Source organism: Podarcis raffonei, chromosome 12 (assembly GCF_027172205.1).
Source record: "Podarcis raffonei isolate rPodRaf1 chromosome 12, rPodRaf1.pri, whole genome shotgun sequence".
In the NCBI taxonomy this organism is placed as follows: domain Eukaryota; kingdom Metazoa; phylum Chordata; class Lepidosauria; order Squamata; family Lacertidae; genus Podarcis; species Podarcis raffonei.
The window spans coordinates 55,184,599-55,209,927 of NC_070613.1; the positions used below are offsets into that span (position 1 = coordinate 55,184,599).

Sequence of the window (25,329 nt, forward strand, 5' to 3'; positions counted from 1 at the left end):
AACCCGAGGTACTATTTCTGGGTTAGTGGAGTCTGTAACCTGAAGCGTATGTAACCTGAAGTGTATGTAACCCGAGGTATCACTGTACTAGGTGTTATCCAGAGAAGGCAACTTGGAACTGCTATTTTCAGCGGCAGGATTGCAATGCCTGGAGACAGACAGGTCATGTATCCACAGGAATGACCAGAGGAGGAAGGACTGCTCAGAGGAGTAGAAAGAGAAGGAATACACATGGATGCCTTCATCTGCCTCACCTGGAACAAAACATGTCTCTCCCACATTGGTCTCTACAGCCACAGCAGGCGCTGTAACTCTCCAATGGTTTGACTTCACCCCTGCAGGTGAACTCTTCCATTGTCTCCAGAGACAGACGGATACCAACAGCAGGAGCAGCTGCCAGAAAGAACATTTTTGCCCCAACTGCCATTTGCCCTGGGACTTCAGAACTGAAGGGATTCCCACTATAACCCCATCCATTGGCCAGGGGACTCAATGTATTCATGTTCTGTGCCACTGCAAGCTGATGCTAGCTGCCTTGAAAACTATTTGATTAAAAGACAAGGTATAACTCTTGAGAATGAACATACAAATTTTCAACAGTTGTGAGATGGAATGAAATATTGGGTGGCCCTTGGTTGTTTTTCAGAAGCTGGTGAAATTTTGGAGATCCTTTGGAGGCACATTTCATATTCAATAAATAAAATTCAGGATTTGCTGTTTGCGGGCTGGTCAAAACACTAGCAATCTCTGGGGACAAGTAGCTTCTCTCACTTCTTTAGGGAACTAGTTATCCAGTGCAAGGCAACTATTTCAGTCATGCTCTATGCTTGTGGCATTCTATAACTGAAGAACACTTGTGTTGACCTTTGTGGTGGGCATGTGCCTTAACTGCAGATGTTACTGCCCTGGGCAAATAAACTTTGAATTGCATAATCTTGGGACCCATCCATCTAAGACCCCAGTAAGAAAATGGAAGGGGAAAAACAAAGCAACTAGCAACATGTAGTTATGTAGTTATGTAAAAGTCTAGAGTGGCAGATGATATAATTATTTCCTCCCCAAAATGTAAGGGTGAATCCATCATAAGTAATCTAAAGCCTATCAGTCAATGTGAACTTTCAGTGATGAATCTGGCAGCTAAGTATCTTTCATTAATGAACATTATCATGTGTGCATGGGGTTTACACCCTTCAGCCAATTATATTACTCAGTTTGTCAGCTGAATACATATCCCAGCTTCTCACAGAGAAGTTATATGGCAGAATTTATCAAGGTCAGTGAGATTTTCTTATTTCACAGTAGTACATCAACCATTTGGTTCATAGCATAACATCAAGAATTTCTTTGACATGAAAGAATGTCCTGAGAATCAGATCATGTTATCACTGTAGTAGAAAAAGATTGATTCCTAGGAGAAAATTGGGCACAACAAAATTAATCTTGTCCTTCCCCCAAATCCATCTAATCTCATGTATGTAAACCCAATTGAAAAACCCATTCCTGTTTATCTAAATATTAAAAGTTAAAGAAGCAGCAAGACTCTCAGAAATTGGTATGGTGAAAGGTGAAAGCATGAGCCAGGAAGAGAGGCTTACACACAATAAATATAAGAAGACTTAGACCATGCATGAATAGAAGCTACCTGCACTCTCAGAATGATACCTTACCACACAACTCTAAGAGAACAACAATGGTATGCAAGGAGTGCAGGATACTAACCAGGCATAAAGACTTTGTGCCATTGACCAGCAATCACACTTTTAAAAGCAGGGGTACAGAAATCCATGTCACAGACAAATTGCTTGAATGACATTTAGAGCATTGCCCCACACCTATAAGCTTTTCTTGCTAAGATAATGAACGTTTTAGAATTTTATGTATGCAAATGAGTCTTTATAAGAACTAGTCAAAACAGAGAAGAGATAAATAAATGGCTTAAGGAAAGAAACGTACAGAGGTTGCAGCCGGCTGAGTCACGACAACAGTTGGAAGACATCTACTGTGTACTACCTTCTACGCTGTACTGTGTGTGCCTTTACTGACCATGCTGATTTTGCTTCAGGGAAGATAAAACTAACATTCCTTGCTATGGGGGTTTCTGAAGTAAAACTAGAATCCATATGAATCTCTGTTTGAATTTGGTCTTAAATTTTGAAGGGGGTAGTCCATCAAGTAAATTGAATTCCACAACAATGCAGGCCAATGAAAGACACTTTGAAATTGCGTGCGCTCGTGCACACACACAAACACAAGGACTATAGTGTATCCCAATTGCTTTTCCCAAGCTTTCACAGTTGCAGGAGTCGATCGGCTTGCTCAAAGGCTTGTAGTTGGTGAAGCTGAAGTCTAATACACAACAGTCCTGTGCTGGCAGCAAATAAAGCATTCAGCCCCAAACCCTAATTTATAGGTGGCTTAAACTGCAGCGCTGATTCTTCTAACTCTGCCATTGCCATGGCTGAAAACCAGCAAGATAGTCAGAATCCCCCATCCAAAGCTTAGCAGTTAAAAGCCTGCCCCCTCAATCTCTTTGCTGTTCAGCTGTTAATGCAGAGAGAGGGAGAAGTAAACAAATCCCTTCAAACAAGGTTATGTGAGATGCTCGGATTCTAGCAGTCAAACAGTATTTAGTCATCAATAGTAATTGAAGCTGACAGATTTATATTCTGTTTGAATTACACCCCCAAAGTGTTAGCAAGAACTGAAAGGATGCTTTTGCACTATGAAATAGATTTCTTTCAAGGATGAACGGCAAGAGGTAGAAAGTCAATGTTTGAGAGCAGCACTTTATTTTACAGTTCTGAAGGCAGTGTTCCCTACTATCCAAACATAATGTAGCAGTAACAAATGCCACTCAAAGGCTTCCTTATACATCTTACCACTAGGAGTCCGAAGTTGTGTTGTGACTCTACTCAAAAATACTCTTTGTAATAGAATATTCAGTGGAAAGGGTTCTGATAAATAAATGTATTGAACAAACAACATCTCAGTTCAAGGCTAGAATTTCCATCATTTCCATCAGAGTTGGATCATCTTGATTTTCCCAATAACCACAAAATGACTTGCTCCCATTAAATTACAATGCATCGCCTAACAGCTGGATAAAACCTGAATGAAAAACACCTGGAATTTACTAGCAAATTTAATAAATATTGGTCAACGGCATAACAAACACTACCAATCTCTTTAAAAATTCACTGGGGGACATCCATGAACACGTTAATGTGCACCATCTCTATTACAGCTCTTATTTCACTTTCGTATACAGAGAACCTCAGTGGAGTAAAAGACTTCATGTAAATATTCAACAGCTCATCAGTGATCAGATTCCATTCAAACAGCTCATATATCTACATGGAAAATATAAGGTCCAAAAGTGCATTAAGAACAATGGTGGGAAAACCAACCCCAAGTGAAGGACTTAAAAGATGCAGAGTATGGCAACTTATATATTAATATGGCAACTTATATATTAATATATAAAATTACTTATATATGCGTAATTTTAGAGCCAAAAGCTCAACACATCACAACACAACACTAACAATCCAATATCTAGAAACTACATGGTTCACAAAGATTTCTGTATCTGATGTCTTCACTGAGGATCCCAAAGTCTCTATCTTGATGGAGTCTGAAAAGTGAAACATAAACTTTTCCTGACTCATACAATTTCTCAGTTTCGTGCTCTTCCTGACTCTGTGGTGTTTGAAAGGTTAAAAAGAGACCAAGAACATTGTTTTGGCTGAATGCAAACAGATTCGTTCCTGGGTGGAACTCAACAGATTTTTACACACACACACACACACACACACACACACACACACACTTGTCATATGGGGCTTCTGAGAGTATCTGCTTTAGGAGGCTAAGCTGACAAGGCAAGGAGAGTTATAATCCAGTATCCAACCCAAAGAAGTCAAAAACAAAAAATTCTCTGAATTTCCACTGTGCTGACCTGTCCAGTGTAGAAACATGTGATATATCTATTAGGGCTAGAATTACTATTTTTAATCCTAATTCTGAATTCCAATTTTTTGAAAAGTAGTTAGAAAGAGAATGGAACCATGGTGCTGAGAACAGAGATCAGCAAATATAGTTACCTGAATGAACTTTAAAAGCAAGCAACCAAAAACCAGCCATAGTAAAACCTGCATGCCTTAATGATGCAAACATTTGAAATCACACTGTGGCAGCTTCTTCCCTAACCCCACCTTAATTTCATGTAGCTTGGAATGAAATATTAAGTTGTGTACATTTGTAAAATCTTTGGAACTGATGGAATTTTAAAAAGTAAACCATACATATCACTAATCATGAGCAAATCAAGGCAGTGGTAACAGCTACATTTATTGTATGCTTGCATATTTGGAGCCACTAAACAAAGTGCAATCATGTTCCATTTAAAAATAAAATCCTCAATAAAGGTTGCCAGCTCCTGGTACTAATCCTCACTGCTCCTCAAGCTGAAGTAGCAGGTTAAATAATTCAAAGATGCTCACTTACAGAAATCCAGTGGCTCCATCACGCACAGCAACCAATTTCCCTTTGGTGCTACAGCAAGAGAATGACTTAAGGCTTTTTCTGCGGAAGGAACAATATTCTCGAACAGCAGATGGCCTCTGATGAAGCTGTTTAATGAGATCCGTTTTCAGCTCGCCATAGGAAAACAGAGCCCCTTTCTGCACACCTTGGCTTGGCGCACAGCTCAAGTCAAAAAGAATAAGCATGTAGCTTTGCTTATGTTTAGAGGGCTGAAGCCCAGTTGTGCTCTGATTGGCAAGCACCTAGCAAACGGCAGCCAATCAGCGCGCCTGCTTTTTTTCAGGGAAACTCCTGCCCATTTATTTAGCATCTTCAGAGGACATATTTCCTAGGAGGATAGACTTGCTTCCAGCATCTTTAGCGGGGAAAATAACAGTGCCTTTTCTCTCCGTATATCCCTCGCCCCATTAGCCCTTCCTGCTATATTTTTAGGGCTGAGGAATTGTCTAGGGAGGGTTCAGATTCATTCCCAGCTCCCACCTTACAGGCGAAAGAGGAGGGAGAGCGCCTGGGCTCAACAATTACGGATTCCATCACCATGGAAACTGACTGGATGCAGTGAGCTGGATTTGTGTAGAACATCTGCTGCCAGGCTCATAATCAAATGCAATCTCATCTTCCACCCCACCAACCCGACTGCTTATCTGATCGGGAGTTTACTTTATATGCATGCTATGAGAGCTAAAACATGAAAATGCGTGTGTGTGTGTGTGTGTGTGAGAGAGAGAGAGAGAGAGAGAGAGAGAGAGAGAGAGAGAGAAATAGGCACATACATCTGCAGCTAAGGACACGCTCGTACATCCTGCTAAATACTCATGCACATGGAGGAAGCGGTAAACAACAGATGGGTAACAACTGTACATTTATAATAAACGCTAGGAAAGCCCTTAAAATAGAGGCACGGGGAGCTCACTTTATGGTTGCCACGGTGAACGGCAAAGCTTTAGTATTACATATGAATAATTTCTAATGTCAGCTGATTTGGGCTATTGCATTATATCACACTCACATTTATCATTCGCTCTGACAGCAAACTCAGGTAGCAGATGCCAACAGGGCTGTAGCCCAAACAGGGTCACTGAGAAACAAGAGGACAATATCAGCATGCTCCGGTGAATCATGAGATACGCAGAAGTACAAAACATTATGGAAAACCACAGGAGTAAAAACAGCCCAGAAAGGACTGAGCATGCTCAGTAGCCACAGTTTTTTGAATATCATTTAGAAGAGGAAAATGGGAGGAACAAAACAGAGGATCCTAGAAAATGGCATGGGTGGTTGAGTGGCTGATCACGCCTGTTAGAAGGTGAGGGTATACTGCAACATTTTGTTGCAGGTCCCACCTGTAACTGTAGATCTATTGAAGAAGATTGGAAATGCACAATCAGAACAGTATCAGGGTGAAGCTTTTATTTACCATTTTTTATCAGAAGAAGAAAAAATCGTATGGTTAAATGCTCCTGCATACGACATATTAAAGTCTTCATTTGAAAGGACACGGGAGCCTCTAAAAAAACAAGTCATCACAAGTTCATATAAATGGGAGCAATATTCACTTAAGTTTAGGGCACAAAGAAATCGGGTGGTGTATACAATATATATATTATTTTCTTCCCCACACTATTCCAGGACTACCTGACAATATATGAACATTAAAGGTAAAGGCACCCCTGTCCGTATGGGCCAGTCGTGACTGACTCTAGGGTTGTGTGCCCATCTCACTTAAGAGGCCGGGGGCCAGCGCTGTCCGGAGACACTTCCGGGTCACGTGGCCAGCGTGACGAAGCTGCTCTGGCAAGCCAGCACCAGCGCAGCACACGGAAACGCCATTTACCTTCCCGCTATAACGCGGTACCTATTTATCTACTTGCATTTAGGGGTGCTTTTGAACTGCTAGGTGGGCAGGAGCTGGGACCGAAAGACGGGAGCTCACCCCGCCGCGGGGATTCGAACTGCCGACCTTGCGATCGGCAAGCCCTAGGCACTGAGGTTTTACCCACAGCGCCACCCGCATCCTCCCATATGAACATTAAAGTGTGGTAAAATGCACCCCCAAGGTAATCTGGGTAAATGTACTTAATGTAGCTGATATATTCTTGTTTTTGCACTCTGTTTATGCTCAAGGACAAGCCTCTCGGTGTTATATCCAATTAGATGTCATTATTTCAACCAGGACAGAGAAGACACACATACGACATGCAAAGAGCTAGCATATGGTCCGAATGCACATGAGGACATCAACTTGCTGAAGCTATGAAGGTCTGGTCGTCTGTCTGAAGCCATAGGCATGTGAGGCATAAGCTGCAACCACTCTCTTAGCAAGCAAAAAGGCATGGCTGTAGGCGCAGTGGAGGCCTCTTTTAAGTGCTTAGCTCCAGCTGTGATAGTTTTGACATAGTCTGGCAGATCTGCTCACCTGGTGTCAAGGTACCGCCAGGAAGAGAGGGGGAAGAGAGACTAAGTCTAGAAATACTTGAAATACCGTATTTTTCGCCCTATAGGACGCACTTTTCCACCTCCAAATATGAAGGGGAAATGTGTGTGCGTCCTATGGGGCAAATGCAGGCTTTCGCTGAAGCCTCCCCAGGCTTCAGGAAACTCTGTGCAAGCCGCGGGAGCCCTCCCCTGGCTTGCGCAGAGCCGCCTCTTATCCCGAAGCCCCGGCACGCTGGGCAGTCGCGCCGTGGCTTCGGGTAGCTCCGCGCAAGCCGTGGGAGGGCTGCCCCGGCTTGCGCAGAGCTGCCTCTTATCCAGAAGCCCCGGCGCGCTGGGCAGTCGCGTGGGGCTTCGGGTAGCTCTGCGCAAGTCGCGGGAGGGCTCCCACGGCTTGCGCAGAGCAGCCTGTTCTGGGGGCTGGGGTCGGGGGAAGCTCGGGCTTCCCCTGACCCAGCCCCGCGCCTGGGGGGGGGGAAAATAATTTTTTTTCTTTATTTCCACCCAAAAAAACTAGGTGCGCTTTATGGGCCGGTGCGTCCTATGGGGCGCAAAATACGGTAGTTATTTGATAGTTAGAACCCCTCTCCAAACTGTCCTGCCTTATTTGTTGGGAACCACAGAGCCTAGGACTTGCCGATCAGAAGGTTGGCGGTTCGAATCCCCGCGACAGGGTGAGCTCCCGTTTCTCGGTCCCAGCTCCTGCCAACCTAGCAGTTCGAAAGCATGTCAAAGTGCAAGTAGATAAATAGGTAACACTCCGTCGGGAAGGTAAACGGCGTTTCTGTGTGCTGCTCTGGTTTGCCAGAAGCTGCTTAGTCCTGCTGGCCACATGACCTGGAAAAACTGTCTGCAGACAAACGCCGGCTCCCTCGGCCAGTAAAGCGAGATGAGCGCAGCAACCCCAGAGTCATCAGTGACTGGACCTAATGGTCAGGGGTCCCTTTACCTTTAGTGTAAAATTGTCTAGCGTGGCAACATGGACTGCCCAGTGTTTCTTCTTCGGCTCTCTGGAGTCCAAAGAAACAGGAGGGCCTTCCTCTAATTAGTAAGGCATTTTATGCAGTGGCAATACCTGCCATGTTCCTTTCTCCCACCCCAAAGGCCCCTTTTCTGCAGTTCTGTACTGTCAGGTCTCCGGATTTGGATCTACATAGACCGCCATAGCTCTCCTTTCTGTAACCTCTCTAGTCTTGCTGTGTCCCTGTGGGTATACAGGGGTTTTTGGTACACTGTAACCGAAACACTGCAACACAGATCACTTGGATATCTAATAGTACACTCCAATAGGTAGTGACAGAAAACATCACATGCTTGTTCCTTGAAATTCCAGAAAAGCCTGGTTTTAAAAAACTTGTTGCTGTACAGTGTTACCTCGGGTTACAGACGCTTTAGGTTACAGACTCCGCTAACCTAGAAATAGTACCTTGGGTTAAGAATTTTGCTTCAGGATGAGAACAGAAATCATGCTCCGGCGGCGCAGTGGCAGTGGGAGGCCCCATTAGCTAAAGTGGTACCTCAGATTAAGAACAGTTTCAGGTTAAGAACAGACCTCCAGAATAAATTAAGTTCTTAACCTGAGGTACCACTGTATCTTACTGGCAGCACAGCTGGAGGATAGGAATGGAAATGAGGGTCTACAGGGTTTTTTTGCACCCAGAGTCTACTCAGGTACAGACTGCTTCAGGTTTGATATAAAAACTAAAAATGGCAGATTTCGTGTATGGAATTTTAAAGGGCTGAGAAGTGCAGCCAAAAAATTTTCACCTGAAGCACTCTCCACATATCAAGCTGCTAGGAGTTGCTTGTGCGCCTGTTGCAGTGTTGTGTTTGGTGTTCAAGTTTAGTTGTGTTTCGTGAGCACTATCCTCTATAAATCGGGATGATTTACCTACCGTAACAGGTGTAGCAGGTTGTAGAGTACAACTTTGTACATCAATAAAGCAGAGCTCACATAAAAAAGAAGGCAGTCCAATTCAAGGAGGGGACTGCACAACCATTTCCCTCCTCTGTTTCTCTCCATCCCAACTTTATACAAACCTCTGCTGTTGTTTAAAAGCACCATCTTCCTTTGCGTTCCTGCATTCCTGCTCTGTTAAAATCTCGGCTGTTCAAAACTGCCATTTGACTCTGTCCATCTCTGCTTTATTCAACCTTCTATTCTGCCTTGGACAGACCACACAGGAAATACTGTGTCCAAATATCTAAATGGCTGTCACATGGAAGATGGAGCAAGCATGCTTTCTCCTGCTCCAGAGAGTAAGACTCGAACCCATGGATTCAAGTAACAAGAAAGATGATTCCGACTAAACATCAGGAAAAACTTTTTGACAGTGAGAGCTGCTCAACAGTGGAACGGACTCCCTCTGAAGGTGATGGACTCTCCCTCCTTGGAGGTTTTTAAGCAGAGGTTGCATGGCCATCTGTCATGTATGATCTGGTTGAGATTCCTGCATAGTATGGGATTGGACAAGACGGCCCTTGAGGGTCCAATCAGTTACCATACTCCAGGTGAGCAATTTCATCCCTTCCATCTCTACTGTTCTATCATGCTATGCCCCAGGTATTCCAGCAGGTCTGTTGTCACTTTCAGATTTAAATGTGTTGTGTTCTGGCTCCCCAGGATGAACTCATATGGGGAGCATATTATATGACAAAGAATGTCCAGGGTTACAGGTGAAGCTTTCCATCAATACTTTCCACAACAGCAGATCTCTAGAACGGCTGCCGTTTCGTCTTCAACATTCTGGGTCCTGTTACATATTGTCACACGAGAGTTATCCCTGGCGCAGCACATGGAAAATAGTTCTGAGACTCCACTGGCCTTTATATGTGTATCTTTCTGCTGGATCTCTGTGCAGCATCAATGAATTACAGGAGGCAGCCTTCTGAGTGAAGAACCTTCTGGCACTAGAATGACTTTATCTAGGCTGGCTGTTGACTGTTCCTGGCCAGGAAAGACTCTAAGGGCTTCATGTGTCATCTAAGTCTTGCTTGAGTACGGAGGCCTTCACTGACGTGTGCTGTGCTCCCGTCTCCTTTGGTCCTGTCCTCTGGTTCACGCCCTGATCCTGCCTCCTAGCTTGTCGTTCAATCCTGACACTCTGGCTTGCTCTTCAGCCCTTTAGCAAGGTGTTTTTATTTAAAGATCCATTTATATCTCACTTATCCGCTAATAAAATCTAGCATTCAAGATGGCTTCATTAGTAATAGCCAAGCATGAAGCAATCAAATAGCAACCACAACCACCTATTATCCCCAATAATTTGAAACATACCCCCCCCATGGCCCTGAAACATATAATAAACTTAGCAAATAGAAAATGGTATGGGGTAAAGGAGCTATAAAGGTAAAGGGACCCCTGACCATTAGGTCCAGTCGTGACCGACTCTGGGGTTGCAGCGCTCATCTCGCTTTATTGGCCGAGGGAGCCGGCGTACAGCTTCCGGGTCACGTGGCCAGCATGACTAAGCCGCTTCTGGCGAACTAGAGCAGCGCACAGAAACGTTGTTTACCTTCCCGCTGGAGTGGTACCTATTTATCTACTTGCACTTTGACGTGCTTTCGAACTGCTAGGTTGGCAAGAGCAGGGACCGAGCAATGGGAGCTCACCCTGTTGCAGGGATTCGAACTGCTGACCTTCTGATCGGCAAGTCCTAGGCTCTGTGGTTTAACCCATCAGCATGTCACCCGCGTCCCTTAAAGGAGCTATAGGTGGAAGCAATTAAACAATCTGTGACCTTTTAAAGTGTGTGTGATATTGTTTTTACTTGTTACTCTGTTGTGTATTTTTGTGTTTTTATATTGCAAACCATACTGTGATCCTCAAGTGAAGGGCAGTACAGAAAGTAACAACAACAGCAATAACAACAATCGCCCCCACTAACAAAAGTATTCTGCCTAATCCTTACCTGACACCAGGTATGGTGTCCTGGGAGCATGAGCTCAACACCCCACAGGTAAAAGACCTTGAGAAACAGACTGATTCACTGTGCTCAAGCTTAGTTTGTATGGATTGGGCTGCATCTGCAACTCTGTGCTCGCTGGTGAGGACTTTGGTGGAAGCTTGTATCTTCTGTAACTGGGACCCAAAGTCACCCCCTGGAGCATAACACTAAGTAAACAAGTGATGTGGTAACATGTAGATGCCACCAGCTGTCTTTTTTGCCCACCCCCCCTATTTATTTTATTGTCAACTTTTCTCTGTATAATGTTCAAAAAATTACAAGTGACGGTTGATTCTGTTCTTTCTAGCAGGGAAGACCGGCTGTTGAAAAGCACTCTCTGAACCTCCTTCTCCAACAAACCTTTTCAGATTCAGCCCACACACCAGGTCTGATTCTGTCTTCTTTCTCACTCTTGATTCCTAAGGCTTTTGCATCTGTTCAGCACTTCCTCTCATTTAATAATTCTCCCATGAATTTCTCTCCTGACTGCTGCCTATGTCTCTCATAGCCATCTCCATGCCACAGGTACCATGTACTCTGTAGCTGTTGCTATCACCAACATCTCAGTAATGATCCATCATGGAATTTTGTTCTCCTTAGCTTCCATTTCCCTCAAAACCTCCGTAAAAGGATTGTTGAGTGAAATGTACAAGAACCACCCCTTTGAATGTCAGCTATGTAACATTTCAATCTACTTGCTCCATGGAACATTTTTGGGAAGAATCTTTGTCAAGACTTCTGAAATTCAGTACAATCCAAAAGGAGGCTGATAAAATCATTACCTTTTTGTTACCAGCAAATTTGGAAACCAATGCAAAAAAATGTAAAAAATGTTTTCTATTTCACAGAGATGTGGGTAATAAATAAACCGCTGGCTTCAATATTATGATGTTTCCTGCTCTGTTACATTGCTATGCTCAGTTACTCTTATTACCAGGGCTTTTTTCAGATGGAACTTGCCGGAACTCAGTTCCAACACCTCTCAGGTGAGTGCCATTGCCATTCCAAGAGAACGAGGGTGAGTTCTGGCACCCTTTTCCCCCAGAAAAACAGCACTGCTTATTACTGACCTTGTGGTTTCAAGCCAGGCCTCCCTCTGAACTTTGCCACCACGTCAAAATAACAATGGCCCCACACATTATTTGATTTCCATCTTTCTGTGAACTATTTTCCCTTTCCAAATAGTTGCGTAAAAGGCAAATTAGGTCTTGGGGGGACAAAGCCATTGTTAGGTGTGCAATGAGAATGGTTGTGCAATTAAACCCTCCTCTCCTAGCAGAAAATGAGAGAGGATGAAAGGTTCCATGCACAAGAGTTACAACCATTGCTTGGGCAGCATAAATATTTGGGGTTTGGGTGGTGGATTGTTTTGCCCTTGGGCGTGAAGTTGAATTCTGTGGACACTTGGTCCCTTTACAGCTCTATGATTCCATAAAAACTGCATTTCCGCAGCAGTTAATTACATCTGTTGAAGGTGAGAGAAAGAGAGGGGGGCAAGTTTCATAGGACAGAGAACTCTGCATAAAAACAAGACATTATCTAAAGGACTCCCTCTACACTCGCAGAAGCTGCCACGCTATAAGATTATACTAACTTAAAAGTGAAACAGCAGCGGTGGCACTGGAAGCCATAATAGTTCTTTGGTTAAGAGGAGCTATAAAAATCTCATTGTCAACAGCATCATTCACTGTGATAACCGTATTTCAACTGAAACAAAACCTCTGGAACATTATACCCCAGTCTATTCATCTATAATGAGGTCTGTAGTCTAGGGAGCTTTCAGGCTGAATTCTATGCATTGTGACTCGCAAAATGAAACCCTGGTATTATATGCTTACTGACATTTACATCAGCAGGGATTCATGCAGCAAAAAAACCATATGCCATGCATTGCTAATTTAGCTAAAATATGAAACAAAACACACTATGAAGATATTATCTCCATCAACACTTTAAGCAGGCAATGACCGACCCTTTCAATGCAATAAATTATGCAAGTTGCAATGACAGCTCGAGTTAGAAGCTATCACTTCACTTGCTGATAAACCAACCCTGCTTCAACCTATTTTTGTATTTGTGCCTGGTTGAACAGCTAAAACCTAATATTTTCTTCTACCGACTTTCAGCTAGCTTGTTATCCATGGGAGATGACACATATGGCCAATGTTTGGGGTCATTTTGCTACCACTTTTTTTTTATTATCAGCCCAGATTAAATGTGGATTGTAGTGAGGCAGTAATCTGAATCCCAATTTAGCACTGCTAAATATCTCTTGAAATAGTGATATGGGCTTTGATATGATCCCTACAGAAGCAGCTTAGTCGTGCTGGCCACATGACCCAGAAGCTGTACGCCGGCTCCTTCCGCCAATAAAGTGAGATGAGCGCTGCAACCCCAGAGTCAGCCACGACTGGACCTAATGATCAGGGGTCCCTATACCTTTACCTATGATCCCTACTAACAGAAAACTCAGGTGATCAGTATTTGTTCGTTACGAAGTGAGTCACCCCGCAAGAAACTACCGTATTTTTCGCCCTATAGGATGCACTTTCCCCCCTCCAAAAATGAAGGGGAAATGTGTGTGCATCCTATGGGGCAAATGCAGGCTTTCGCTGAAGCCTGGAGAGCTTCTCCAGGCTTCAGGAAGCTATCCACAAGCCTTGGGAATCCGCAGGAGTTCCCGCCGGGCTCCCATGGCTTGCGCAGAGCTGCCTGCACCCCGAAGCCCAGGCGCACTGAGCAGTTGCGCCCGGGCTTCGGGTAGCTCTGCGCAAGCCATGGGAGCCCTCCCACGGCTTGCGGAGAACAGCCTGTTCTGGGGGCTGGGGAAGCTCTAGCTTTCCCCGCCCCAGCCCCGCGCCTGGGCGGGAAAATAATTTCCCCCCCTTTATTTCCCCCCAAAAAACTAGGTGCGCCCTATGGGCCGGTAATGGTTCTTCACGGTGCTATTTTTATGGAAAATGAGGTGCAGAAATTCACCCTGAATGCCTCCCCTGTTCTCTTATAATGGCAATGGCGTGCAGCATGGCGTCCACCAGGTGCCGAAACTGAGTTCTGGTGAGTTCTGGCTGAAAAAAGCCCTGATTCTACAAACTCATGGTATTCCTTAGTTATGAATAAATATAACTGTTTGTAAGTTAAAAGAGATTTTTATTTTTTTTAAAAGCAAACCCAATGGCCTGGCAAGTGCCTGTCTTTTTACAAGATATATGGAATGTTGAGGTGTCTTTTTAGAGGTGTGAAAGAAACAAGGAGGTGAGGGAAGAAGGTGGGAATAGGGTTGAGGGGATCTGTGTCAGGAGATTGAACCCCACTATACAGTCGTACCTTGGTTTTCAAACGCCTTGGGAGTCGAACGTTTTGGCTCCTGAACGACTGAAAACCAGAAGTGACTGTTCCAGTTTTTTAATGTTCTTTGGAACCCAAACGTCCGATGCGACTTCCATGGCTTTCGATTGGCTGCAGGAAGCCGCACCTTGGTTTACGAATGTTTTGGAAGTCAAATGGACTTCCGGAACGGATTTTGTTCGGCTTCCAAGGTACCCCTGTACAGAGATGTTTCAGGAGGAAGAAAAGAGGAGCCCTTTCTATTGTGTAGTGTGCAGTGAATGCTTACTTGAATTCTTGTCCAGGAATAGTTTAACAAGGCCAGATAGAAATAAATAATTGTATTGATCTTTATTACGGCCATTGGCCCATCACACGACAGTTTCCCATACCAACATAATGTACTTGAACCTCCAAATTTAAAACCGCCAAGACTTACAAAAAACAGACAAGAACCAAAGCAAAACAAAACAAAAACAAAAGACCAACATCATACATTACAATAAATTTGTAACATAAACATCGCCCTCTACTAATAAATTAGTAGAAGACATCAATGGTGAAATCACCTAATTACATCCTAAAACATAGATCATAGTTTAAAAAAGATTATCCGAGCCGCACAGGAGTCCGCTTCTCTTCTTTAGGGATAGGACGCTGATCAAGAATCTGGCAACCATGAGTGATCTTAGGGGGTCATCATCATTTAATAGATATCTCAGTTTGGCTTCATTCGTATCATCGGCAGTTCCCTTTAGATATTGAGCAAGAAACTTGCTCCTGGCCGATGAGTGAAAAGCACAATCAAAAATTATGTGATGCAACGATTCCGGTGCCCCACAATTACAATCACATAAGAGCGATATCTTAATAATAATAAAAGAATGCTTTGGAAAGTCATAACTGCAGAAGCTTAAATTGTATGTATGTACAAATATTGACATCTGGGGCTCTGAACGTGTTCTTAGTACACTGGAAAGATCATAATGCAAATCCCATATATAATGAACTAACCCATGGGTAGGCAAACTAAGACCCGGGGGACTTAAGTTTAAGCAGCTATATCATGAGTAGGCAAATTAAGGCTCAGGGGCTGTATCCAGCCCAATCGCCTTCTAAATCCGGCCCGCAGACGGTCCGGGAATCAGCGTGTTTTTACATGAGTAGAATGTGTGCTTTTATTTAAAATGCTTCTCTGAGTTATTTCTGGGGCATAGGAATTCATTCATTCCCCCCCCCCAAAAAAAAATATAGTCCAGCCCCCATAAGGTCTGAGGGACAGTGGACTGGTCACCTGCTGAAAAGGTTTGCTGACCCCTGAGTTACTAACCTCTCTAGTCCCTAACAAGATGTTCAACCACTTCTACAGTGCAGCTACTAAAATCTTGCACCATGAAAACCTAGTAGTACACGAAAAGCTGTAGATGAAGTTCAATAAAGACCACAACACAAACATTAGCAAACGGAAGATACTGATTAGATCATGATTAGACCCGTGTCGTTGCTGCAACGTGACGTCAGCAAGAAAGATTCACCAGAGATGCCTAGAGTCTCTCAACATTTGCATTGATTAGGCAGTTGTGTTTTTTAAATCACAACACCAATGAACAAAATCAAAGACAGAGACTAATAACTCTAACATCAAAGGCAGAGCCTACATATTTGCTCTAGATTTTCAGTGACTTATTGCAAACAATTTACTTATTGACTCATGGCATCGTCTTCTTTTTGCTCTAGGGGATCCATCTCTTCTTTGGCTGTGCCCATTATGCTTTCATGCAAAATTAATGTTTCACTGGGGTATGGCTTATTTTTCTTACAGAATAATGCACCATTAATTCCACACTACAAACGCTTTGTGTCTACCCCCCAACACACTGTGCCAACTTTCTGTTTTATGCTCATCTCTTGAAATCAAGACACCTGGTTTCTGTTCAGGCTCAGTTGATGGAGCTCTCTGGCCTCAGTGGGGGAGCAGTAGCCCACTGAAGATATGAGAATGGAGTCAGGGCATGGATTTTTTTACTGACTTCAAGAGCAGAGCCCATCGGAGCAGATGCAAGTAGCACCCAGCGCATACATGCAGGACAGGTATGGGGAACCTACAGCCCCCCAGATGCTGCTGTACTATAATTCCCTAGTACAGTGTTCCCCAACCTTGGGCCTCCAGCTGTTTTTGGACTACAACTCCCATCATCCCTCGCTAGCAAGACCAGTGGTCAAGGATGATGGGAATTGTAGTCCAAAAACAGCTGGAGGCCCAAGGTTGGGGAACACTGCCCTAGTAGACCCAGAGAGCATGACCAATGTCTAGGGATGGTGAAAGTTGAGTCCAACAACTTCTAGAGGGCCACAGTTCCCCATCCCTGACATATGTGATGCAGCTTTGTTAAAAAAAAAATGTAGTTTCCCCTTGTTTTTCTAGTAACTGGAAACCAAGTGAACAACAAAAAACCTTTCTCATGATTGCTCCAACAGCTTTTCATGAAGTTTTTGCCAGCCTGAGTCCTAAAGCACTGCTTTCAGACCAAGGTGTAAAGGTAAAGGACCCCTGACAGTTAAGTCTAGTCACAGACGACTCTGGGGTTGCAGCACTCATTTCGCTTTACAGGCCGAGGGAGCTGGCGTTTGTCCGCAGACAGTTTTTCCGGGTCATGTGGCCAGCATGACTAAGCTGCTTCTGGTGCAACGGAACACGGAAACCAGAGCAGTGCACGGAAACACCGTTTACCTTCCCGCCGGAGCAGTACTTATTTATCTACTTGGACTTTTTGGCATGCTTTCAAACTGCTAAGTTGGCAGGAGCTGGGACCGAGCAACGGGAGCTCACTCCATCACGGGGATTCGAACCGCCTGCCTTCTGACTGGCAAGCCCAAGAGGCTCAGTGTTTTAGACCACAGTGCCACCTGCGCTGTGTACTAAGGTACTTGGCTGTAATATGAATTGTCTGACAACTGTAGTAAATGACTATTTAATTTAAATGTTCTGTTGAAGATGCAGCATGTTAGAGGCAGCGTTTTCTGACCCCCATACATCACCCTCCCTAAACAGGGCTTCCAGTATCTATGTAAGGAAAATTACTTTGTGTGTGGGTTAAGGTTGTCAATACATCATTGACTTGAGCCTTGGCAGATCTGGATAGCTTTACTAAATCTTCATGCCAACACCTTCCTCCCATTGGGCAACAGGTATTTTGACCAGTGCCAGAGGGAATACCTGCACCAAATGTGTGGTTATTTGCAATATACCGTATTTTTCGCCCTATAGGACGCACTTTTTCCCCTTCAAAAATGAAGGGGAAATCTGGGTGCGTCCTATGGGGCGAATGCAGGCTTTCGCTGAAGCTTGGAGAGCGAGAGGGGTCGGTGCGCACCGACCCCTCTCGCTCTCCAGGCTTCAGGAAGACATCCGCAGCCTAGGCAGCCCTGCAGGAGTTCCCGCAGGGCCGTCTAGGCTGCGGATAGCAGCCTGCTTCCCAGAGCGCCGGGCGTGCTGAAAGCAGAGCGCCCGGCGCTTCGGGAACACACCCGCAGCCTAGGCAGCCCTGCGGGAGTTCCCCGCAGGGCTCCCCACGCTGCAGATAGCAGCCTGCCGCCCGGCACGATGGGCGCCCTGAAGCAAAGTGCCCCTCGCGCCGGGCAGACATTGGCCAGCCCCACAAGCTCGGGGGACAGCAAGGAGGCGCAGCGCCGCCATCCCGCTGTTCCTCGACCTGGTTCAGTTTCCCCGACCTGGTTTTGGGGGGGGGGGGAATAAAGGGGGGGAATTCCTTTATTTCCCCCCCCAAAAAACTAGGTGCGTCCTATGGGACGGAGCGTTCTATGGGACGAAAAATACGGTAAAGATGTTCTCTTTATATTAGAAGTTAAAGTTTCATTAGTGGTAAAGGTCCCCTATTGGCTGTGGCTGACTACTCCTTTTTAATATTGTTCTTACCTTCAGAAAAAATCTGACCCGATGGGTAGGTTTTCCAAAGCAGCAAGATATATCTATTAATTCAAAGGGCCTATTCACTCATTACTTTCTGTCAAGAAATGAATCTCACACTGAAGTGAATCTCACACTGGAATCCATTTAACTAAGTGGGATTTAGCTTTGAGTAGGCAAACTTAGGATTGCACTCTTGGGCATATGAACACCCTCTCCTATCACAGGGACAAGTAATCAGCTGACCCAGGTTGTACTTTATTTATTTGAATGCAGTTGACACACAGGCCCAATACTACCCAATAAAACATGTAGCAGTCAGGGAAATACTGTGTTCAAATAAAGGTGACACGGGCCACTTCATTTGTTGCTTACATCTTCCCCACCCCAGTGAGTCAAATGCACATACAGAAACCTGTGACTTCTTCTAGGTTGAATTTTCTTCCTGGGAAGTAACAACTGAACATGTCAGCTGCATTACAGGGGGTTGGACTAGATGATCTACAGGGTCCCTTCCAACTCTACAGTTCTATGATTGTTGGATTCTAGGTCCAAAGCTATGAAAGCAGACTAGCCAAACGTAAGAAAGATTTTATATATAGAGAGAGAGAGAGAGAGAAACTGCAACAACCCACTTGCTACATTTCCAACAAGCTAAAAAAAAAGTATTTATATAAAAGATTAAATACGAGATGTTTCTTAAATTAATACAATCCCTGCAAAAGATGCCAAACAGCATTAAGTTCCAAAGTCCCTTCAAATAAATGGATTCTAATGAAGTAGAGCCGATAACCCTCAGTGCACCCAATTATTGTCTCCTAACAGGTTTTCACTATAACTCAATGACATTTTTTTTTCCAATTAGAAACCACTCTCATTTTACAAAAAAATGTGCAGCAGGTTGCAGTGAAACAAGTTAGAATGACGAATGAAAATGTTTTAGTTATGTGCCCAGAATGCCTAATGGATAGGATGAATTTATAGGAATCATCTGTTTGCAAAACTATGTCATAAAGGGCTAATGACCTCAGCAGCAATATGTGGAATTTAATATGCACTAATCCCAAGAGCTGGAAAGGTAAGATTTACTCTAAAATTACTTTATTTTCTATTACCTCTCAGTCTGCTAAACCTGTCTTCGTCAAAGGAAATTCCAGTTCCATGGCTTCACCCCACCAGCCACTCCTGGTGGAAACTAGTCTGCAGGTTCCCCTTCCCTGGTGTACACAGGATCACTGATGAAGCACTTCTCATACATTTGATTTTACCCCTTACAATTGTCACTGCTTACTTTGAAGACCAACTTTCAGGCAGATTCTTTATTATTATTAAATTTCTATCCCACTCTTCCTTGTAAAGGCTCTAGTTTCCCTATCTTCAGAGGGGCAGCAGACGTCAGTCACAGCTACTGTCACCTGCTTCAACCTCAAACAGCTCTGGCTCTGTCGGCCAACAGGGAGGTTTGAACAGTAAACACGGTTCTACGTGCATACAAGCAGTTGCAGAGTTTTTCAGCCACGCTCAACTCCACTGGATCGCTCACGGGTCACTGTGTCCGCAAATATTTAAAGATTTACCTATGCATATCAAACATCAATCCTGCTGCTGTTTAAATTGTCACTTAGAGGTACACACGCTGATTTATTTCTTTTTTCTATTTCAGCTGTTGAGTCGCCCCAATGAATGTGTAAACCAACTTGCTACTGAAGAACATTGAGTTAACCCAGGATATCCAGCCGGGTAAACAAGCCTTGCTCCCCTCTCTGAATTTTGAGGGTTGGGAATGTATTCTGCAAGGAGCACTAAATAATTTTGTCCTCCTTACATTTGGATTCACTATTTAAGCTAGAGCAGCTGCCTTCAGAAATCCTTGTTAGCTCATGTTATGCAGACACCAGATAGGATTTTTCAAGTTAGAGACCTCGCAAGACGAATGCCTCGCAAGACGGAAAACTCGCAAGAAGAAAGAGTTTTCCGTTTTTCGAGGTGCTTCGCCAGACGAATTTCCCTATGGGCTTGCTTCGCAAGAAGAAAGCCCATAGGGAAATCTCCGGGGACCTCTTTTAAAATGCTGGTGGTCAGGAGCAAAGACAGAACAGCCTTCTGAAGGCTGGCGGTGGGAAGAAAAGCCCTTGTCCCCCCCCCCCAGCCTTCAGAAGAGGTCGGGGGACAGACTGTCCCCGGACCTGGTCTGAAGGCGGTTTCCATAGGAACGCATTGATTGATTTTCAATGCATTCCTATGGGAAACCGTGCTTCGCAAGACAAAAAACTCGCAAGAAGAAAAAACTTGCGGAACGAATTAATTTCGTCTTGCGAGGTACCACTGTATTCCCAAGCAATAGCCAGGTCAAGGAAGTCATTCTTGGCACTGCTACGGCTGGCAGCAGACTTGGTTTCTCCTGAACATCTATATCTTACAGCCCAATTTTCAACTAGCATATGATATACAACAGCCTCAGATGCTCTTTTTTTATCACAGTTGTTGATATACAATTGGAAATTGTTCTACAGAGGAAGTAGCATAAGGCATTGTTGCTGTTTAGTCGTGTCCGACTCTTCGTGACCCCCTGGACCAGAGCACTTCAGCTGCTTAAACTTCTTGTACATAGGCTTGGCTAAGGATTTACGTAACAGGAGAAATATTTTCAAAGCCATGAAGTTGCAGTTATAGTTAAAGTGAATAACTTGATACATTGGACAAAGACTAAAAAACCGAAATAAAAAAACCACAGATACCAACATTATGCAATCAGTATCTTGTCTTGCTTAAAGAGAAACTAAAGTGATTTATTGTCATTTGCTGGCTATTTATTTCATATATCAATGAAGCCGGACTTAAGGACAAACTGCCAAAATCATTCTTGCAGATTTGGATATTATAACCTTCTGAATATAGGCACTTGATGCCTTATGTGGTTGAAATCGTGCATATAACCCGTTCCCTATGGGTTCAACTGGCCTTCTGAACATTAAACTCTCTCTCTCTTCATGAACACAACCCTTTATCCTGTATGGAGAACAATTATGAGAATTACAGGCTGATACCACTAGAGCGGTGAGGGGTTGACAACTTGGGGGGGGGTGTCCTGCTGTAGTCTCTGTGTTTTTCTTATGTGTATTATATCAATGAAAACAAAATAAAAATAAAAATATTGATGGATTATTCTTACTGTTAATGAGAGGTGGCAATGAAAAAGAAAAAGCTTGCCGTCGCCCTACCATTCTAATTTTAAAATATTTTGAAAAAAGATACCCTGAAAACCTTTTAACTTTAACTACACTAATTCACTCCCTGAGGCCAAACAGGTAAAATGTTCTCCCACTTTATACAGCTGAACAATTCTGCACTATTTCTTTATCTGCTGGTTCAGGACAGATGCAACTTATGAGCATATCAAGGACGTAAACCACAACAAAGATAATTACAAAATTGTATTATTTGCGGATGATATCCTTTCATTTATTACAAAACCAGAAGATACAATTCCAAAAATTATGGAGAAAATAAAAACCTTTGGCAGAATATCGGAATATTCTATAAATTGGACAAAATAAGAGATTTTACCAATTGGGCCAAGGGCTACATTGTATAGAAACCATCAATTTCGGATGTGCAAAGACTTTATTAAATGCTTGGGTATAATGATTTCATCAGATATAGACCAAATTGTAAAATTACATTTGAATCAAATTATAAATGAAATTTCTTTTGATATTGAAAGGGGAAAGGTTAATGTCCTCAAAATGAATGTTGTTCCAAAGCTTTTATACATTCTTAGAGGATTACCAATACATATTTCCAAATTTTACTTCCAAAAAATAAATCAACTATTTAGATCCTGCCTGTGGGGTACAAAGCCACCAAAAATATCACTACATAAAATGCAACTTCCAACCAAGGAAGGTGGCTTTGGTCTCCCAAATCTGGAACTATATCACCAGGCCTACCTGCTGAGTAAGACTAACGATTGGAGAGCTAGCAGGAATCCCAATTGGGCTACAAAGAAATATAGTTTCTTTGAACCTCTTGTAGGGTGGACTAAACGCGGCTCCAATTTTATGAAATATCCTATTACCCTGGAGACTATTAAAGCACCTATAAAAATTTGGATGAATATAAATAAAAATAATAAGGATGGCCCCTATCAGCATGAAAAATTAACAATATGGGCCAACCCAAAATTAAAAATTGGAGATCAAGTAATAATTTGGCAAAGTTGGATGAAAAAAGGTATTCTGACATTGAATCAATTAATTGATGAAAATTACAAATTTGTGGAACATAAGACTTTGCAAGTAAAGTATGGATTAACCAGTGAAACACAATGGCAAGACATCCACCTGAAACATATGTTGGAAAGGCAGTTTGGCCCTGACGCTATAGCAGCATCAGAAACGCCCATGCTGCTACAAGATTTAATTTCTGCAACAAAAACAAAGAACTCTACACTTGCACTATATAAAACCCTACTCAACGGAAAGAAATATGATTGAGAATATGATAGACAAAAATGGAGTGAAGAGTTAGGGGTACAGATAACAAATGATATATGGGAGTCAAGTATAAAATCAACAGAAATAGCCTCTATGGATATAAGACTAAGACTTATTCAGCAGAAAATAATATTCAGAGTCCACTGAACTCCAGCAAAACTATACTAGAGGAAAATAAGAAGTGCAGACGACTGCTGGAGATGTGGCGAACTTGGTAGATATGATGATTAATTGCCCAATGATAAGATCATTTTGGTTCAAGGTGAGGACATTTATAGCAAGAGTAATAAAAAGAAATTGTTATTTAGGCGAATTGAATTTAAATCTAAATTATACTCCGGAAACGTGGGAGATTACAAGGGGTCAAAAAAAAAATGGATGTACCGTGCTATATTAGAAGCAAAAAAACTTGTTTTGATGAATTGGAAGAGCCGCAAAAAGATTCCATTGAGCACATGGATTGATAATATGGACAGACTAGCTACATACGAATGAATTGCATGTCGATGCAAATTAAGAATGGATAAATATGAAGAAATCTGGAAGGAATATTTAAGCGATAAGGCGGACGGTGGTGGGAAGTAGGAGGAGGAGAGGAGGGGAAATATTGTTAAAAAGGTGCAGTCATAGGTATATCAGTACTCAAATCCGAATTGTCCAATTGTGTTATTGGTGTCATTATGGTTTTTGTTGTGTCTTTTGCAGTTGTTGTTTGTATTGAAAAAATGATTAAATAATTTTTTTAAAAAAAGGACAGGTGCAACCTCCTAGCCAAAATTATGAAAGAAAAATGTCCACACGCCAACTGCAAACTTCAGTGACTGGAAATACTGTGTTTATGAAATCCGCAGACTTACCACCTTCTGTAAAACTGGGATAGTAAAACGATCTCTTAGGGCACCTTCAATACGCATGGAAAACCTTTTACAACTTTCTTTACAGAAGAAAAAAGTTTAATGGTTGCAGACAACCAGCTACATTTTTGTTCTCCTATAATACCCAAATGGTATTAATAATTCATGTATCCAGGTACGCCAAAATGAAACGGAACTAGTGAAAAGAACTAAATTAGGGTTATATAGCAAAAGCATAGGTTAAGCAAGAACACGATCTTACCTCCAAGGGCCCTTCCAGACTGGGGTTTTATTTCTAACAAGCCACTGGTGCAATAATAGTGCAATAGTGGTGTATTTATGTCGGACCGTCCACAAATTAGATGTTCGGTGATAGTTTCCTAGTGTTACCATATTATTGCTCTCTGGAGGGACACTTTGTAGAACATTTGTGGCATGGAAGAGTTAGGAGGAAACTACAGGCATGTATGTATTGCAAATAATTCAGTACGTGCACCTCAAAACATTTGCAGGTGCCAATGGTCTTGAAAGTGTGATTGTGTATAATAGCCTCCAGGGCTTTTTTCCAGGGGGAACTCATAGGAACTCAGTTCCAGCACCTCTCAGGTGGGTGACATTGCGATTCTAAGAGAACGAGGGAGGTGTTCACGGTGAGTTCTGGCACCTCTTTTTCTAGAAAAATAGCACTGATCGCCTCAATAACATCATGAGCATACTGAATGCTTAGTAAAAAGAGGAGATCCTAATAGGGAGCGAAGTTACGTGCCTCTTTCAAGTTCATATTACTGTAATAGCACCAACCCAGATAAAGAAAATAACAAACTTTGTGAAGGGGGATTTAAAAAGTCTATTTTAAAAGTAGAAAATTTAATCAACCTCTCCACAATATTCCTTATTACAAATAAAGTGGTTCAGACTGTACAGTTTATTTAGAAAAATTCAACTAAGATTTCTTTTATTTATTACAGCATTGGGAATTAAAAAAAAGGTGACCTAGTGGAGAAGTTGACAGTCAAACTATTGAAGAACCATAACTGCCCTCCAGCAGAGAAAGCCCTCAATGTGTATAGCAGCTCCAGCCAGCTGAAAAACTCCTGCTACCTCTAGATTAGAATATACAATTTACTTTCATTAATGAAAAATTAAATGAAAGAGCTCTTCCTTCTTCAGTTATGATTAAAGACGAAAGCTGGCTGAGTAGCTTTCGGGAAGATATTTGGGTCCCAAGAGCTAAAATCCAATGCACTGTAATTGCTATACAATCTCACATCGGATTAGCATTCTCTCTCTCTCTCCCTCTCTCTCTCTCTCTCTCACACACACACACACACACACATACACCACGCAGGGACAAGAAAATATATGGAAGTGGCAGTTAAATATATACAGTAAGCTTGCTGAAATGAAAACCGATCTTAAAGATGAGAAGGATCAAAACAAGAAACCAGTGCTAACAATTGTCTAGTTTCTACATTATGGTAAGATGTGGTTAATGGCTTGCAAGCAATGAGTAGCCATGAAGCATCGCTTGTTGTTCAATCCAAACCCTAGATCGTGTCTTCTATTCCTCCCAAACAAGGCACAATCATGAAAGTCAAGTTTTCTTCTCAACAGAACGATTTGAAAGATTATACCTGTTTGTGAAGTAGCTGCATAGACATTTTATTCAATTCAATGTAAGTTAGCTGTTCTAGCCCAAGGCCACGACAAACCCGCAGCAACACTACCAATAAAACAATATGGATTATGCCTCCATCATATGAGCCAACATCTATGATATCAGAAAGAGACACCAGAAT

At 42.8% G+C, this 25,329-nt stretch overlaps 1 protein-coding gene across 8 annotated transcripts in view; it reads right to left on the reverse strand.

Moving 5' to 3' along the window:
* Positions 1-25,329, reverse strand: part of ELMO1 (engulfment and cell motility 1) — a 283,672-nt gene that overhangs the window by 76,994 nt on the left and 181,349 nt on the right. Inside the window, exon 1 of one of the 8 annotated variants that reach the window (XM_053409950.1) lies at positions 5,555-5,650. The exons of 6 other annotated variants lie outside the window; for them this stretch is intronic. In XM_053409950.1, coding sequence (XP_053265925.1) covers positions 5,555-5,563 — 9 coding nt within the window. In that variant the 5' untranslated portion in view covers positions 5,564-5,650. Of the gene's footprint in view, positions 1-4,506; positions 5,036-5,554; positions 5,651-25,329 lie in introns of those variants that run through there. One more of the 8 variants, XM_053409952.1, reaches the window with a different exon arrangement.